We start from the raw sequence: 17838 nt of genomic DNA on the forward strand, positions 1-17838 counted from the left end.
CATATGGGAAATTACAGGTGTCCATTTAAGTACTTACTGTGTAAAAAAAATTATCAATTGGTTTGTACTCTTTCTTTCTGAAGATACTGTATATAAAGATGTTCTATAGGTTAGTAAGAAATTTACTCCTATTCAACCTGCTGCTTTTGTTGACATATTGCATGCCATTCTGCGGTGCAGTGACCAGTATGTCCAACGAACAAAAATACTGCAGACAAGCATAAATTACCTAGAAACAGATCCTAAAACTGATTTTTTTTTTTATAAATGGCCATCTCTGGAAAAATCAGAGCAAATAAAATAAGCTCCCTATAGATAGGCCATACATATATGGTCTATCATGAAGTGATATACTATTCGTAATATGGAAAGAAAATGCCTCATCTATTTCCCTATACATTTTGAAGCAATGATTTTATTTTTTTTAGTGCAATTTTCACACTGTCCTTTCCTCAATTAAGGCAATAATCAGTGAATGACAATGCTTGCTGACCCTTTGCTTGTCTTTAAATCAGATAACATTTAGATGTATATAATTACTATGATGATTTAAATGATAATTGTACACATTTTCCTCAACATCAATTGGATAATGTGTCATTTTACAGCTGTACATATGAATCTGGGATTGCATTTTGTATGCCAAACAGGAACATGTCTGCCCTTATCTACGAATAGATTGACTTTGCTCATTTTGACAGTTTAGCAGCTCCAAAGATAACATTTTTATACTAAACTATTTCTACTAATCACAGAAGGGAAGGGATTGCAGGAAAACTGGCTGATGTGGTTGTGCCAATATAAAAGGCTATACAGTATATTCAATGTAATAAAAATGGAAAATCTGCAATTTTATAAAAATACAGTTGTGTTGAGAAGGATAAAGTAATCTTATTTCAGTAGGTTATTTTAAATGGACTCTAAAATAACTTTGACCCAGCTTTACAAAAAAGCATGACACAACCTGTGCAAAATTCCTGGAATGTACCATAGTCTCTGTAGGCTGTTTATTAGCAGGATTGACAGAATGTACCATCTTCCCGGAAAATGATGATGCCCATCACTACCAGTACTATGCTGGGAGATGTGGGGAGGCAAATACTGGCCCATGGGTCAGATCTGGTTCACCAGGGTTAGTTCCTGGCAGGCCCCCACCTCTATATTTAGCTGTACAGCCACAGGTAATGGTGACTGATGCTTCCATTGGCCGTGGATCGCCATTCCTGGTCAATAGGAGCTGCAGGAATCAGTGTTGTGGTCCACACCCAGACCACACCAACCGTGATCCACTGCCAATGAGAGCTGCAATCTCTTGTTGTGCAGGTAAATATAGCCCACCAGAGGCTAACCCTGGCGAACTACTGCCATTGTATTGCCCACCCCTATACTAAACAGAAAAACAAGTACAAAAGCTCCAGTCAAAATTTTTCTACTTTTAAGGGGAAATTCAAATGGGCGCAGAAGAGCCACTCAAGATTACCTCCTCTTGGCCCAAGCAAGGCATGAGGAGCTCTGATACAGCTGAGGACCTAGCCCAGGATACAAGGCAATTCAGATGTTTTTGGCCCTGATTTGGGGTTACATTCCTGCCAATTTAAACTGTCAGAATGCTGATATAATTAGCTTATTGGGAGTTATCCAGATGTAGGGAAAATCGCCCGAAGGCATAGGGCCAGGAGAACAGCCTTGTTCTGCCCTCTTCCAAACAACCCTCCAGCAGCGGGGCATAGCTAAGAAAAAGCAGGGCAACCAACTTTTTTTGTCTGTCCTGTCTTTTTTGGCTGCTGTAATGGTTCTGTGTGATGAGTGGTACCTGGCTTTTGTGAATACCTACTGAGGGCCTTGTGATCCTACTGGAACCCTACCCCAGAAAGCTATGAGGTGAGAGGAAAAGGAGAGGAAAGATGGGTCCTCCAGCCTTTCCTGGAGTAGCTTTACCAAAGCAACCATCTAGGAATTTAGAGAGATCTGATGTTCCAAGGGCTAGAAGGACTAGTGACAGCCAATCAGAGCCCATCTGGCGCAGATAAAAGAAGCTATGGGGCCTACAAGGTCAATTCCTAGTGGGGACCGGAGATGTGAAGAAGGGTCATCTGCTCTGGCCAGGAGTTCAAGGGGTAGCCAGAATTTTTGTTTCTGCTTGTGTTTTGCATAGCTGGGTTTGTGAGGTCATGAGTTGCCCTTCCAGACACAGGTAAAGAGGCAGAAACCCCAAGAAATGCACAGGGCTCATTTGGGAGCCTGAAGAAAACTCCCCAGCTGATCCTGGGTTCTGGGGAAATGTTGCAGTAAGCCCAGGGTCTGACCCTGGGCTCCACAGCAGCTGCCCCTTTGAAATGTGTGAAGGCAGTGTTTTAAAGGGGCAGCCACCACGTAGCTGATCCACGGAGTTGGGGAGAAACCAATGAAAAGAAGACCCTGGGGAAGGGAGCTACAGGTCAATGGAAAGCCCACCAGCCCCACCTAGGTATGTCTACACTACAGAGTTTTGTCAGAAAAACGGCCGTTTTTCCGACAAAACTTGAGGAATGTCCACACTGCAATTGTGTTCTTCTGCAAGAAAATTGAAAGAACAGAGGGGTTTTTCCAGCATTGGTAATCCTCATTCTACAAGGAAGAAGCCTTTTTGCGAAAGAGCTCTTTTGCAAAAAAGCATGTGTGGACGGAGAATAGGGAGTTCTTTCAAAAGAAGAGGAAAAAGCACAGATGCCCTGGTGGCCATTCCATCCATAGCAATCACAGCTTACATTCAAGAGAGCATCCATTCATTCTGGATGCTCTCTTTCAAAAAAGCAGATCATTTTTTCAATGCACTTTTACAGTATGGATGCTCTCTTTCATATGAAGTTTATTCGGAAGCTCTCTTTCGAAAAAAGCTTCTTCCGAAAGAAGCTTGTAGTCTAACTGTAGCCCTACACAAACCAGTTCTCTGGTAAATGAAGCCCAGATGGAGAGATGAGGACTTCATACATAAGCAAAGGATAGATCCTACCCTCAAACACGCCTGGGAGCAAGTTTCCATCAGCGACCAAGCAGGAGAGAGTGCCCTACTGACAACTCCCGGCTCCCTCTTTGAATTTTAGAAGTTTCTATCAGAGTGGAGGAACCTCAGATCCAAGAGGTCCTGCAACAGTTATTTGTCCCATGAAGATTACACCCAGGACTTTTGCACCTTGCCCATGTGTTGCCCTGAGTAGAACATCTTGGAAGGGAGAAAACCCTTCATTTGGGTGGGAAGGAGATTCTTCTGGCCCGGGATTCACCAGGAGGTGAGGAACTATTGTGCTTCTTGCCTGGAGTGCCAATGGACAGACCCAAAGGGAATGCCGAAAGCTCCTCTCATACCCCTCCTTGTGTGGGCACTCCATTTGAGCGAATAGGCTTGGACTTGGTGGGCTGGTTAGAAAAGAGTACAGCCGGCCACCAGTACATCCTAGTGATCGTGGATTATGCAACCCATTACCCTGAAGCTGTCCCATTACAAACTGCTACTGCACCTAAGATAACAGCCGAGCTGGTCAATGTCTTTGCCCGGGTAGGGATCCCTCAGGAGATCTTAACAGACCAGGGGACAAATGTTACTTCCAGGTTGATTGCTGACCTTTGTCATCTCCTAGGCATACAGGCCCTTTGGCCTTCCCTATACCACTCGCAGACTGATAGATTAGTGGAACATTTTAACAAAACCTTACAAAGTACAATATGAAAGTTCATGAAAGAGAATCCATGCCAATGGGATACATTGCTATCAGCACTGCTGTTTGCCATCAGAGAAGTACCCCAACCCTCTACAGAGTTTTCATCCTTTGAACAGTTATATGGCCAACAATTCCAAGATATCCTTGATCTGCTGAAGAAAGACTGGGAGGAACAAGAGACCCCAGTGAAAGGGGTTGTCCGCTACATGTTACACCGAAGAGAAAAAGTCCAGAAATTGGGCAGGTTCACCCAAGATTATCTAAAACAGGCACAACAGACTCAAGCTTAGTACAACAATAAAGGAATCTGGCAAGGGAACTTGGATCCTGTGGACCTGATCCTATTGCCCTCCTCTGAGTCTAAGCTGTTAGCCAAGTGTCAAGGAAATTACCTAAAAGATGGAAACGGTTGATTATGAAGTATGGCTACCCAGCTGGTGTCACAAGACAAGAACGTATCATGTCAATTTCCTTAAAGCATGGAAGAATTGAGAGGCCCTATTAATTACTCCCTACCCCCTCCAGAGCCAGAATTAGGACCGTTGGTGGTTGAACGCTATGAGAATGGCCCTGTCACTATAGGGGAAGCCCTAGACCTGACCCAAAAGTGGCAACTCCAAAAACTATTGGTTACCTATTCAGAGGTATTATCAGCCAAGCTGGGTAAAACAACAATTATGAGCCACCATATAGTCACTATGCCAGTACAGAAGGTCCAGAACCCATACCTACTCTAAAAGATATAGTAAGCTGTCTACAAAAAGCTGGAAGACCTGGGAATTATAGAAGAGTCCCACAGTGAGTGGCAAAGCCCAATAGTCTTAGTTCCAAAGCCAGATGGATCCATCCGGTTCTGTATAGACTTCAGAAAAGTAAATGAGATCTCATGGTTTGATGCTTACCCGATACTACAGGTTGCTGAGCTCCTGGAAAGGCTGGGGGGAGATGCATTCTTATCTACTTTAGATCTCACTACAGGCTATTGGCAGATCCCCCTAACACTAACATCCTGTCCAAAGACTGCATTCCCGATCTCCTTTGGCTTATATCAGTTTGTGACCATGCCCTTTGGGCTACATGGGGCAGCAGCCACCTTCCAGCGGCTAATGGACTGAGTCTTACAGCCCCATGCACAATATGCAGTGATGTACATTTATATTGTCGTATACAGCACTACTGGAGACCACGTTTGACACCTTACAGAGGTTTTACAGGCATTAAAAGAAGCAAGTCTCACAGCTAACTCCACCAAGTGCAACTTTGGGCAGACAGAAGTCACCTGCCTTGGTTATACAATTGGGGGTGGACAACTGCAACCCCTAATTAATAAAGTACAGGCTCTACAAGATTGGCCCACCCCAACGACCAAGAAACAAGTGAGTCAATTCCTGGGACTGGCTGGCTATTACTGATGGTTTGTGCCAGACTTTGTCAGTCCCCTTGATAAACTTAACAAGAAAATCGCCACCATGAAAGGTCCAGTGATCACAGGAAGTTAGTCTACTTTTCAGGCCTTAAAAAAGTGGCTAACCCAAGAACCTGTCTTGGCCCACCCTAACTTCGAGCAACACTTCCTCCTACAGATGGATGCAGCTGAGGTGGGGATTGGAGCTGTATTATCTCAGGAAGAGGCTGGAGAACAACACCCACTGCTCTGTTTAAGATGGAAGCTGTTCCCTAGAGAAACTAGATACTCTACAGTGGAGAAAGAAGCTTTGGATGTGAAATGGACCATAGACACTTCAAGACATTATTTGTTACAGAATACCTTTGTGTTAGTGATGGACCATGCCCCATTGCATTAGATTCACCAAATGAAAGAAATCAACCCACGAATAATGCGTTGGCATCTGTCGCTGCAACCTTATGACTTCCAGGTGAGACACCGTCCAGGGAAGGCATACACAAATGCTGATTTCTTTTATCGGCTGGAGGGAAGGGAACCTGATGGTGGACCCACGTTGGGCCCACTCATAAGGAGAAGGAGGCGTGATGGGGCGTTCTCTCCCCGCACTGAGCAGGAAGGGGTTAAAACAACCCTGAGGGCTAAGAAGGCCCCACCCATTGTGCCTTATTGGCCGTGCTCGAGCTGCTCTGCTATAAAAGAGAGCAGCTCAGCTCAGTTGGGGCTAGTGGCCAGAGGGAGAGGACGTGCCTTGCCAGCTCCAGGCAAACTGCAGAGACTACCAAAACACTGAGGCAATACCACATAGGCTGAAGGCCAGACATGTCTAGAGACCTCATAGGTTCCAGACACCAACAGAAGCAGCCAGATCCCAAATGAAGAAGGGGATCTGGAGATTCATCAGGCTCAGAGACACTTGAAGCAGGAAGCAGCCCAGGGATGGTGATGGCTACAGGATTAGTGAACCAATGCTGGAGAATCAGCGTGTTGCGACTAAAATTTTCCTCACTGACTCAGTAGCTAGAACAAGCCACTGACAAGGCCCTGGCCTAGGGTCTGGTAGAGTGGGAGGACCTGGACTCCCCCCTGCTGGGGGATGTAAACCTTTCCCCTATCTACCTTACCTTGATGGTCTCTAAACATAAGGTCATATTTCCCCACAAGGAGGGACAAGTTATAGACTAGGACTATTGAACTGTGCTGCCCTGCATATAGGAGCAAGTCATAGACTGAGACAATAGGTCACAATAGAAGTATTCAACTATACTGCCCTGCAAATAGGGGCAAATTGGATTGTGACCATTGGGTCATCCCACTCCAGGAATAGGGTGGTGGGAGTATACAGAATTTGATTAAAAGAATTAGAGACATGGAGTGGGGGATAAAAAGTGGAGAATACGAGAGTGACTGGTGTGAGATGGGCACCCTCACACTGCCTTGAACAAGGCCTTCTCCCCAGCCGCTTGACACTGAACCATTTGCACCCTCATCCCATCCATGAAGCAAAGGCATGAAAGTCAAATGCAGATATGTGGGAATGTGTAATACGGAGATTCATGTTGGCAGATTTTTTCAAATTATTTAGGTCTAGGAAAAAGATGCTCTTGTTAGTAATATAATTGTCAATAATCAAAGCAAGTTGTTTTATTGAGACATTATGATCATTAAAATATTTTTTGAGTGAAGGAAGTAGTTTTCAGAGCAGCTATGCCAAAAAGTGACTCTTACAACTAATTTTGATAGGAATAGTTTTACTCTGAATGAAAAATGTATTGTAGGTCTTTGCCAGTGATGATGTGTCAGATAAGACAATGAATAATGTGATTACATGTATGGTAATGATCTCTTGTGTGACTATTAAAAAAAATCAACTTTCCTGGGCTTTTCCTACTGCTCCACATATTAGTTCATTTTTTCCAGATTTTCATGTGATCATAGCAATAACTCCAATACAATTTTTAAAAACTTAAAACTGAGGTTTTTGTTATAGTTAACCTAAAATGATAGGAGTTGTTTACTTATTGTTTCTGCTATCGAGTCCTGCCATGTACAAATAAACTACAATGGGCTTGATTTTGTTCTGTCATCTGTGTAAATCAACTGTACCTCAGATGAAGCCAATTGAATTGCACCAGTGTAAAACCAGCATCATAGTGAGAACAGAATCAGACCCAATATCTGTATTAGGCTCAGAATAGCTGTTTAAATGGAAGTATGATTGATATTTAATCTCGGTGTAGTAAAATGAATTAGCTGTATGCAAATTTCATTATCTAAAGTGAATTAGCTATACCCAGACTTTGAAAAACACTATTGTTCTTTTAAAGGTAAAATGTTGAGATAATAGTTCATTATTGCATTAGGAGCAGTTTGCATTTCAGATAAGCTGAAACAATAAATGTAATAATTACCCTATTGCAGTTTAAATTAACATTATTCCTCCTGGCTTCTCAATATGCCAGTGACCTTTACAAGCCCTTATTTATCACACACAACAAAAAAACGTATACAGCTAATTTTCCAGGTGCCAACACTGATATACTGCTGATCACTTCTCATTATAAATACATGTGCCACATTCTTAATTAAAAAGGTGTTATGATATAGGTAGAATAGATTTTACCTCCCAAGAGTAAAACAAACATTTCTGGAAACTATTAGGATCTATCTACACTGCACTTAGACATCCAGGGCCAGTCCATGCCAGCTGACTTGGGCTTGCAGTTCTCAGACTAAAGGGCTCTTGAACTGAGATATGGACATTTGAGTTTGGATTGCACCTTGGTGTCTAGGACCCTGCAAAGTGGAAAGGGCTCAGAGTTAGGGCTGCAAACGGAGCCCAGATAGCTACACTGTAATTAAATAGTCCTGCAGCCCAAGCCCTATGGGTCCAAATCAGCTGACATGGTTCAGCCATGGTTTTTATTGCATTGCAGACAAACCTTTAGAGAAGAAAATATATTGTGTGTGTCGTTAGCAATCGGGTTCATGGGCAAAATCATTTCCAGTAGATCAGCAGTATTTCAATGGATGACCACTGTAGACAATATACTTGTAGTAGTTAGCAATGTGAATAAGTCATTATAAGGCAGATTCTGCCCTTCTCCCCCCAGCATAATATTCATGTATGGCAGAGCTACTCAACTTTGGAAGCCCTGGGGGCCACAATGATACTCTCAGCACATGCCGAGGGCCACAACTTAAATGTGGTTGCATATACATGCAAATATATGCAAATAGCTTTTCACACTGAGGGGCACGAATACAAAGATTAAGGCAAGACTACACAACACACAGGTCCCATTTAAGTTAGTTCTGCTGATATTAATAAAATGCTATATTTACCCGATTTCTACCCATATGACAGCACTTTTAATGAGCAATGACAGTCCAGGAATTTCACTAGTAAAATACTTATCAACAGAAGACCATTACATGAATGAACTACTTTTTTTTTGGCTCCCACCCATGGGCCACAAATAAAGGGGTCACTAGCCGCATGCGGCCCATGGGCCACGTGTTGAGTAGCCCTGATGTCTGGGGTCAGGAAACTCAGAGATTTCCTTCATGGAGTTGCCTCTGAACTATTTTATTGGCAAAACATAAAACCCTGACAGTCTAGGAGGACACAGTATCATCCATGCAGAGGCCCTGTGCTCTCACATTATCCCTTGGCTGTGCCCAGCTCCCTGTTAGCATAGCACCACTACAGCTTCACTGCTACTGGCTCCTCAGCAGGGCCTACCATGGGCACAAGGGGGGGAAGTAGAGGGTGATACTCATCTCTTACCTTACCCACGCCTTATGTTTTCCTGTGGTTCCTCAGACTCAGAGTCCTCCATGGAAATCAAGGAAAGAGGACACTGATATAGAGGTATCTAGCTCTCCATTTCCATGTGAAGAGACTATGAGCCCATAGGATTGTTCTATGTACAGACCCAAGGAAACAATATGGTTTTGACCTAGATTTTGGACTAATCTTCCGTGATGCACATTGTGTTTGAATTGGGTGTGCAGGACCTCAACATGTATTAATGCTTACGACCCTTCAGTACAGAAGAGTGACTATAGCTGTATGCTTTTCATAAAGCAGTTTGAAGATGTGCAGAGAGCTTTTATTTCCTATTTTGTTCCACAGTTACCAACCACTGCAATGTATGTGCCAGTATCAAACTCTGAAATCAGAGTAGGCCAGGAGATAACAATTCCATTCCATGTTGACTTCTGATGTTTAGAAATTTGGTTCATTCTGCATTGGAATGAAAATGAAACCTTTTGAATAGTTTCATGAAACAGAAGTGTGTGAAAAATGTCATTTTTGCAGCAGGAAAAAAAGCCTTTTTTATTTGATTTTAGGGGGTCTCTCTCACTGCCTCATGCATGGGATCTCAGAAATCTTCCCATCAAAATCTTTGTCAAAACTGTTCTGTCTCTACAGTTTTGGTTTTGACAAAACAGCATTTTTTATGAAAATACATTTTGTTAAAAATATTCTGACCAACACTATCTGTAATAGGTCCTATTAAATATGGAACACATTGTTCTGATCACATTCACATTGGCAGAAAAACTGGAGAATGAGATAAGATTAAGTGCCTGGTAATATTTCTTATGCTTTCATAATTCTGGAAGAAACTATTGTTTATATGCTGGATTGCTCACATTATTTATTTAAAATCATTAACAAGTGCAAGTTGTGTAAATTTTTTTGTCTCCAAGAATCAACCTTTTCATTAGTAAAATAAAATGTCACATCTGACAGTGCTAATGTCAGATCGAGTGTAGAACATGTTCATATGTTACTTTCCATTCAGTAGTGTGGATAAATAAGTCTTTAAAGGTATTTGATTTCATATAAAACAGGAATATGCATTACCAAAAATAAATGCCTACCATTCATTCTCATGTTTCCTACCTGCCAACCAATATTCAATTTCATATGAGTGCCTGTAAGATACAGGTTACAACTACGGAGAGCCAAGGCTTTAGTCGGTGAGGTGAGGTGAGATGAATTAGATCCTTGTTGGTTATATTTTCAATTATGTTAGATTAAATGACAGATAATTAGAGAAACTGAAAGATGAGATTGCAGTTGAATCTACAGATAAATGAACCCAACTAGGACACTGAAAAATCTGAGCACTTAACCGATGTCTATAAGGAATTATAATGGACTTGTTACTATCTAGGGGTATGTCTACACTACCCTCCTAGTTCGAACTAGGAGGGTAATGTAGGCATACCGCACTTGCAAATGAAGCCCGGGATTTGAATTTCCCGGGCTTCATTTGCATAAGCGGGGAGCCGCCATTTTTAAAACCCCGCTGGTTCGAACCCCGTGCAGCGCGGCTACACGGGGCACGAACTAGGTAGTTCGAACTAGGCTTCCTAGTTCGAACTACCGTTACTCCTCATTTCACGAGGAGTAACGGTAGTTCGAACTAGGAAGCCTAGTTCAAACTACCTAGTTCGTGCCCCGTGTAGCCGCGCTGCACGGGGTTCGAACCAGCGGGGTTTTAAAAATGGCGGCTCCCCGCTTATGCAAATGAAGCCCGGGAAATTCAAATCCCGGGCTTCATTTGCAAGTGCGGTATGCCTGCATTACCCCGCTAGTTCGAACTAGCGGGGTAGTGTAGACATACCCTAGGACAGGGAAAAGGACAAAGAGAACAGAGAAATACCTGATCGTTAGCTCCCAGTATCTTTCCTTGAAACATCCAACATTAGCTGGTGTCAGAGAGAGTGTTCCATTCTAGATGGATCATTGGTCAGTTCCAACATGGCGAATTCTGTGTGATCTGTGTTCAGAGGTGTTTTTGAAGATAGGTATAACAGATTCACATTTCTTTCAAGCATGGTCCTGGAAATCCAAAATGTTTACTTTTTTAAGTGTTAAAAGTATCCGAAAGTGTTTTTGTCACTGTCAAATAAATGTCTTTCTTGTTATGCTTTTGTGACTCACTCTCATCCTGTGAACAAATTAACATGAGTGTCTCTTGCTCTTTTTTATAGTTGCTACCAAAGCCGAGGACTTTCATCCCTTGCAGCGACACCCACGGAGACCACGGAAACCCAAAACTTTAAATAATCCTGAAGACTCCACATACTATTCTCTCATACATGTAAGATTGACAAACTTTTGTGAGCAAAAACTTCCAGACATATCTTGTCCAGCCAATCCTTAACTATGGACACAAGATACTCTCTTCCAGCAAAAATAGATGGGCCACAAAATTCAAATTGATAGCCAAATTTCAAACAACCCAAAATTCAGACTTCCTCTGTCTGTTGTTGAATGCAGTATTGTAGCCGTGTTGGTCCCAGAATGTTAGAGAGAGAGAAGGTGTAGTAATAAAAGTAAAGTTGTCAATCACCGTTAACTTACACGATTAACTCAAAAAATTAATTGTGATTAAAAAATAAATCACGATTTATCTCACTTAGAATAGAATACCAATTGAAATGTATTAAATATTTTTTATTTTTTACATTTTTATATGTATTGGTTTCAATTACAGAATATAAAGTGTACAGTGCTCACTTTTTATTATTTTATCTATTTTGAAGAGTTTGTGGATTTATTTGTGCAAAATAAAGTCATACCTCATGATTACCTACAGATACCAAATTTTGCATAAAAAATCCTGCCACTTAAATTAGCTGAATGGACTACTTTTTACACTGGAATATCTGGGTGAAAGGTTTAAATAATTATTTTTGATTTTCATTGGAAAAATGTCATGACTATTATGATTAGAGTTCTTAAAAATATTTGCTAACAAAATAATAATCAAGTCACCTATTAACTGTCTTTTTAGTGCAAAGAAAATTTTTACTGTTACAAATCACAAAATAATTCAGATTAATTATGGAAAGCTTATTGGAAGTTTACAAGTTTCTGATTCAAATTTACTATGTAGGGTATTTATTCAATAAAATGGATAATGTTTGAAGTTGAAATCCTATACATTTAAAACTTATTTTGCTTCCCTTTTGCAAGAACATTAATAAAAATTTCTATTACATATATTTAATTTATTGAACTTTCCTATAAGTGTAATCTATGCAAAATAATTTTGCCCAGTAAACAATGGGCCTAACCTTCTGGTTACAAATATTTGTGCTATTAAAATGTTAAAAGAAATAGTATTTTTCAATTCACCTCATCTAAATATTATAGTGCAATTTCTTTATCATGAAAGTGCAATTTACAAATGTAGAGGGGTTTTTTCTTACAGAACTGTGCTAAAAAAACAAAACAATGTAAAAGTTTAGAGGCTACATGTCCATTCAGCCCTACTTTTTGTTCAGCCAATTACTAAGACAAACAAGTCTGTTTACATTTACAGAAGATAATGCTGCCTACTTCTAATTTTTCAGTTCAATGTCAACTGAAAGTGAGAACAGGCATTCATATGGGACTTTTGTAGCCTTCATTGAAAGGTATTTACATGCCAGATACGTTAAACACGTGTCTGCCCCTTCACGCTTTCCAGAGGATATGCTTCCATGCTGATGACACTTGTTAAAAAAATGCATTAGTTAAATTTGTCACTCAACTCCTTTGGGGAGAATTGTGTGTATACTACTCTGTTTTACATACCTTCTACCATATATTTCATGTTATAACATTTCTGATGATGATCCAGCATGTGTTGTTCATTTTAAGAATACTTTCACTGCAGCTTTGACAAAATGCAAAGAAGGTACCAATGTAATATTTCTAAAAATAGCTACAGCATGAAGACCCTAGGTTTAAGAATCAGAGGCACCTTCTAAAATATGAGAGGGAGAAGTTATGGTTCATGCTTTCAGAAGTCTTAAAAGAGCAACACTCTGATGCAGAAACTACAGAACTTGAACCACCAAAATAGAAAATCAACTTTCTGCTGGTGGCATCTGATTCAGATGATGAAAATGCACATAATTCTCTCTGCTTTGCTTTGGATAGTTATTAAGCAGAATCCGTCATCAACAAGTGGATGTCTGTCCTCTGGAATGGTTGTTGAAGCATGAAGGGACATAGGAATCTTTAATGCAATTTGCATGAAAATATCTTTTGATGCTGGCTAATGCCTATTCTCAGGTGACATTGAAACAATTCCTGCAAATAGTAACCAAAGTTGTTCATTTGAGTGGTTAGCTGAACACGAAGTAGGACTGAGTGAACTTGTAGGCTCTAAAGTTTTACTGGCATTAGGTGAATTGAAAAATACTGTCTCTTCCATTTTTACAAACGTGATAAAAACATATGGAGCACTGTACACTTTGTATTCTGTGTTGTAATTGAACATAATGGTAATTGAATGTAATTGTAATTTTCAGTATATTTTAAAATTTAGAAAACATCAAAATATTTAAATAAGTGGTATCCTATTGTTGTTTAACAGTACAATTACTTACAATTATTTTTTAAAATCATGATTAATTTTTATAATCACTTGACAGCCATTAAATAAAAAATATTACCTAGGCAAACAAGTCGTATAAATACTTCACCCACCTTGTCTGTCTGGATATTTATGATGACTGCCATTGCTGTAATATGTTTAGTGTCAGATGGTGCCAAAAGAGCAAATATTAAAATATGTAGTGTTAGTATACAGCTCTCTTTACCAAATGTCAGATCACTATTTTGAAGGAACTGGAGAAACAAGTAACTCGGTAAATTAATGGATTTTACTGTCTCCATGCAAAGCCTTTGTCCCAAGTTCAGGTGTCTGCATCTGCTTTCCATTCATAATTGTAATGCCATTAAATATAGAAAGAAAACAAGCAGGTGAGCAACAAGAGGGACATTTAAAAAGTCGTTCAGAAGGCTCCTATAAAGAGAGAAATGCAGTACATTTGCTAGCAGCGTATGTATCTCATTGGCCTATTTTAACATCAAATAAAATTATAGTTGATTAAACTGGCTGTCACAATTAGCCCCCCTCTCAGTTGAAATTATCACATAGGAGCAGGATGAAAGAAGCTATCACGAAAACATTCATATTTCGAAACAGAGATGGGCATATATTGAATAGAATCTGTTTCCTGGAAAACAAATCTTGTGAGTTTTAGGACTATTAAAAGTAAAGCATTACACAGAATTCTGTAGCTGGAGGTTTATGTGACTAAATTAACACCTTAAAGTAAATGTGTTGTTGGTGCAAAGTGCATCCACAAAGCAGAGAACAAACAGGAGCAGAATCTTGGTGCTCTATGAAAACTCATTTGTTAGTTTTCCAGTGAGGTACCATTAATACCTGGGCATCTATGGACTTAATTTTCAGAAGTAAATTTGAAAATATAAATTAATGTTATTTTCAGTCTGTTGTGTTTATTTTGTGAGAGAGAGAGAACCTAACTTGCAGACACTGAATGTAGTAGCAAAGCTAAAGGCCCAACATCTGCGAAATGCAGATGAATGTCTAGTTATCTGAAAACAGGATTGGGAGAATTAATTCCTTAGTTCTACAACTCTTTGATCTTGAATATATCACTTAGACTGAAATTTCAGAAGAGTCCACTGATTTTGTGCATCTTTCTTTTTGGAATAGTCATCTAAACACTAAATTTGAATTGACTGGAAACTGCAGATTCTCTCCTGTGACAGTCAGTCTCTATGGACATGTCTACATTGCAATTAAAAACCCACGGCTGGCCCGAGCCAGCTGACTCAGGGTTCAGGCTAAGGGTCTATTTAATTCCAGTCTAGATCTTTGGGCTCAGGCTGGAACCCTGACTTGAGGACCCTGCAAAGTGAAAAGATCCCAGAGGTCAGGCAGCAGTTCAAGCTGTAACATCTACGTCCACAATTAAACAGCCCATGTCAGCTGGCACGGACCACAGGTACCTTAACTGCAGTGTAAACATACCATAAGTCTCAAAGGGTATGTCTACACTACCTGTCTAGTTCGAACTAGGGGGGGGTAATGTAGTCATACGGAGTTGCAAATGAAGCCCGGGATTTGAATTTGCATAAAGCCGGCTGGCGCCATTTTCCACGAGGCGTACAGCTAGTTCGGATAGGAAGCCTAATCTGAACTAGCTAGTCCGTGCCGCGTGTAGCCGCACGGCACGGGGTCCGACCTAGCCGGCATTTAAAAATGGCGCCGGCCGGCTTTATGCAAATGAAGCCCGGGAAATTCAAATCCCGGGCTTCATTTGCAACTCCGTATGACTACATTACCCCCCCTAGTTCGAACTAGGGGGGTAGTGTAGACATACCCAAACTGGGTACCCAGAAATAAGAGCTGGTTGAAAACTGTTCAGTGGATCCTGATTTTCTTTTCAGACTGGTTTTATACCAGTGTAATTCACTAGCTTTCGTGGAATTATCATGAATTTATATCAGGATAAAAAAGTTCAAAATTGGGTCCATTCTAAGCTTTAAAATGTATTGCTTTTGAAGAGCATGCTGTTCTAAATGCGGCAGCATAGCAGTACTTTCTCTGAAAAGAGAAATCTATTATAGATAAGAAATTATTCACATCCTTAAATAGCTTCCTCTCCTTTGCATCTTTGGAGGGTATGTATCCCAATGATAACCTATTTCAGCAGAATATACTGCTTATTAAACATGCGCCCAGTTCAGTTTTTTCCTGTTAAAGCCAGTGACAAAACTCCCAATGAATTTAGGTTCATAGGCTTTAAGGCCTGATGGGACAATCATGATGATCTAATCTGATGATCTGTACATTTCAAGACACAGAACCTCAGATACACCCCACATACTCCAGTAGTTGACCCATAACCTCTGTATGAGTTACTGAAGTTCTCAAATCATGATTTAAAGACTTCAGGTTATAAAGATTCCATGATTTAATTAAAACCAGGAAGTGACCCATCTCCATGGTAAGAAAGTGGAAAAAAAACAGGCCAACCTGACCTGGAAGAAAATTCCTTGCAGACCCCAGATGTGGTGGTCAGTTAATCCCTGAACATATGGGCAAAACCCACCAACCAGACACCTGGGGAAGAATTCTCTGTAGCGATTCAGTGTCCTACCCATTTAGGGTATGTCTACACTGCAGAGTTTTGTCAGAAGAACATCTGTTTTTCCGAAAAAATTTCAGTTATGTCCACACTGCAATTGCATTTTTGAAAAAAAAATTGAAAGAACAGAGGGTTTTTCTGACAGCGGTAAACCCCTTTCTACGAGGAAGAACATCTTTTCAGAAAGAACTCATTCGGAAAAAAAGCATGTATGGACAGAGAAGAGGGTTTTCTTTCAAAAGAAGAGGCCTCCAGGAAATAACACAGGTGCCCTGGTGGCCACTCGGTCCAGAGTAATCACAACTCTATAGTTCCTGTCTTAAAGCTACAGGTACCCTGAACAAGCCTTGTGGCAGGAAGCCAGCTTTGGAGCAGCACCCTGACCACGCGGCTCTCCCTGCCACAGGCATTGCCAGCCATGGCACAGCCACAAGCCCCCCCAAAACTCCCTGGCTCTTGCAGGGAGCATGACCAGGACTCCCAGGATCCACCAAGAGGTACCAAGCAGTGGGTACCTTCGTGGTCTGGAGCAGAGATCCTGTCCCTCCTTGAGCTGTGGGAGGAGGAGGAGACCCTACAGGATCTCCACTCCAAATGCTGCAATGCAGACATTTATGGCCAGTTGGCCGAGGCCCTGGCGGAGCAGGGACCCCCACCCCAGGCCTTAGAACAGGTCCGGAGTAAGGTGAAGGAGCTCTGCCAGGGATATACGAGAGCCAGAGAGAGCAGCTCGCACTCTGGGGCAGGACACCATGCTTGCCCCTATTATGCAGAACTGTACCAGATCCTGGGGGGTGAGGGAAGCCCTTTCCCCACCCATCATCGACTCTGGATTGGACAGTAGGGGCAGGGGGAGGAGGAGGACAACACGGCAACAACTGTGATGCTGTCCCTGGAGCCAGTTGCCGTGAGCCTGGACATGTTGCAGGCATCATCTGATGCCGGGGAGGGATCTTCAGGTGAGTGTTCTGTTTGTCACACACATGGGGAGGGTGAGGCAAGTGCAAAGGGGATGGGGTGCAAGCATTGCACGGCCTAGACATTGTGCTGCAGTCTGTGCACATGAAACCATGTTCACCATTATTGTGCACCACGCAGCCTCAGCAGCCAGCCCTGAGAACCCCCAGGCTCCTGCTCCCAGGCTCGGGGGAGGCCACACACACATCTGGCCCCGTGGAGGGGGGGGACGCCCTCCCACCACCTACCATGGCTAGCCACAAGAGCACAATCCCAGACACATCGAGGAGTGCTGCACACAGCACACAGGCATGCCTGTATGTGCAAGGCACCACCCGCTCCTGCGGGCAGTGCTGCGAGGCACATGTATGTACGGGCCCCAGGGAGGGCCAGGCTGCTCCCGACTCCTCTGCTGCCCATGGGATCCCACAGCGGCTGGACACTTCCCTTGCCTGCTTGTCCATGGAGGGGAAGTGGGCAACATGGTTTCCAGGGCACCTCGGGGCCCCTGTGAGGCAGGGCCTGCTGTGCAGCCCACACATTGCCTTGCTCCTGGGACATCCCCCTCCTCTGGCCCAAGGACTGTTGGTCGCTGCTCAAAGAAGAGGGCACGGCCTCAGGGGCAGTGTCTGCATGGATGACTGACCACCTCTCCCTCTTTGTGTTCTCCACAGCCAGGAATGAGGGGCGAGCCACGACACCTGAGCCAGCTGCCCAACCCTGGGGGATCCGAAAGTGCACCAGGGTCCAGGAAGACTTAATGAGGCAGCATGTGGTGTCCTGCACAACATGCAGCAG

General features: G+C 42.2%; 1 protein-coding gene across 4 annotated transcripts in view; it reads left to right on the forward strand.

The window, feature by feature from the left end:
* MYO3A (myosin IIIA) overlaps positions 1–17838 on the forward strand; it is a 219695-nt gene that overhangs the window by 189701 nt on the left and 12156 nt on the right. For all 4 annotated transcript variants that reach the window (XR_012902077.2, XM_006115285.5, XM_075922537.2 and 1 more), the window contains one exon: positions 11116–11225. Coding sequence is in view for 3 of the 4 variants with exons in the window: in XM_006115285.5 (XP_006115347.3) it covers positions 11116–11225 (110 nt within the window). In the remaining variant the exon portion in view is untranslated. The remainder of the gene's footprint in view (positions 1–11115; positions 11226–17838) is intronic.

This window comes from Pelodiscus sinensis, chromosome 2, assembly GCF_052426305.1.
Source record: "Pelodiscus sinensis isolate ZL-2025 chromosome 2, ASM5242630v1, whole genome shotgun sequence".
NCBI lineage: Eukaryota > Metazoa > Chordata > Testudines > Trionychidae > Pelodiscus > Pelodiscus sinensis.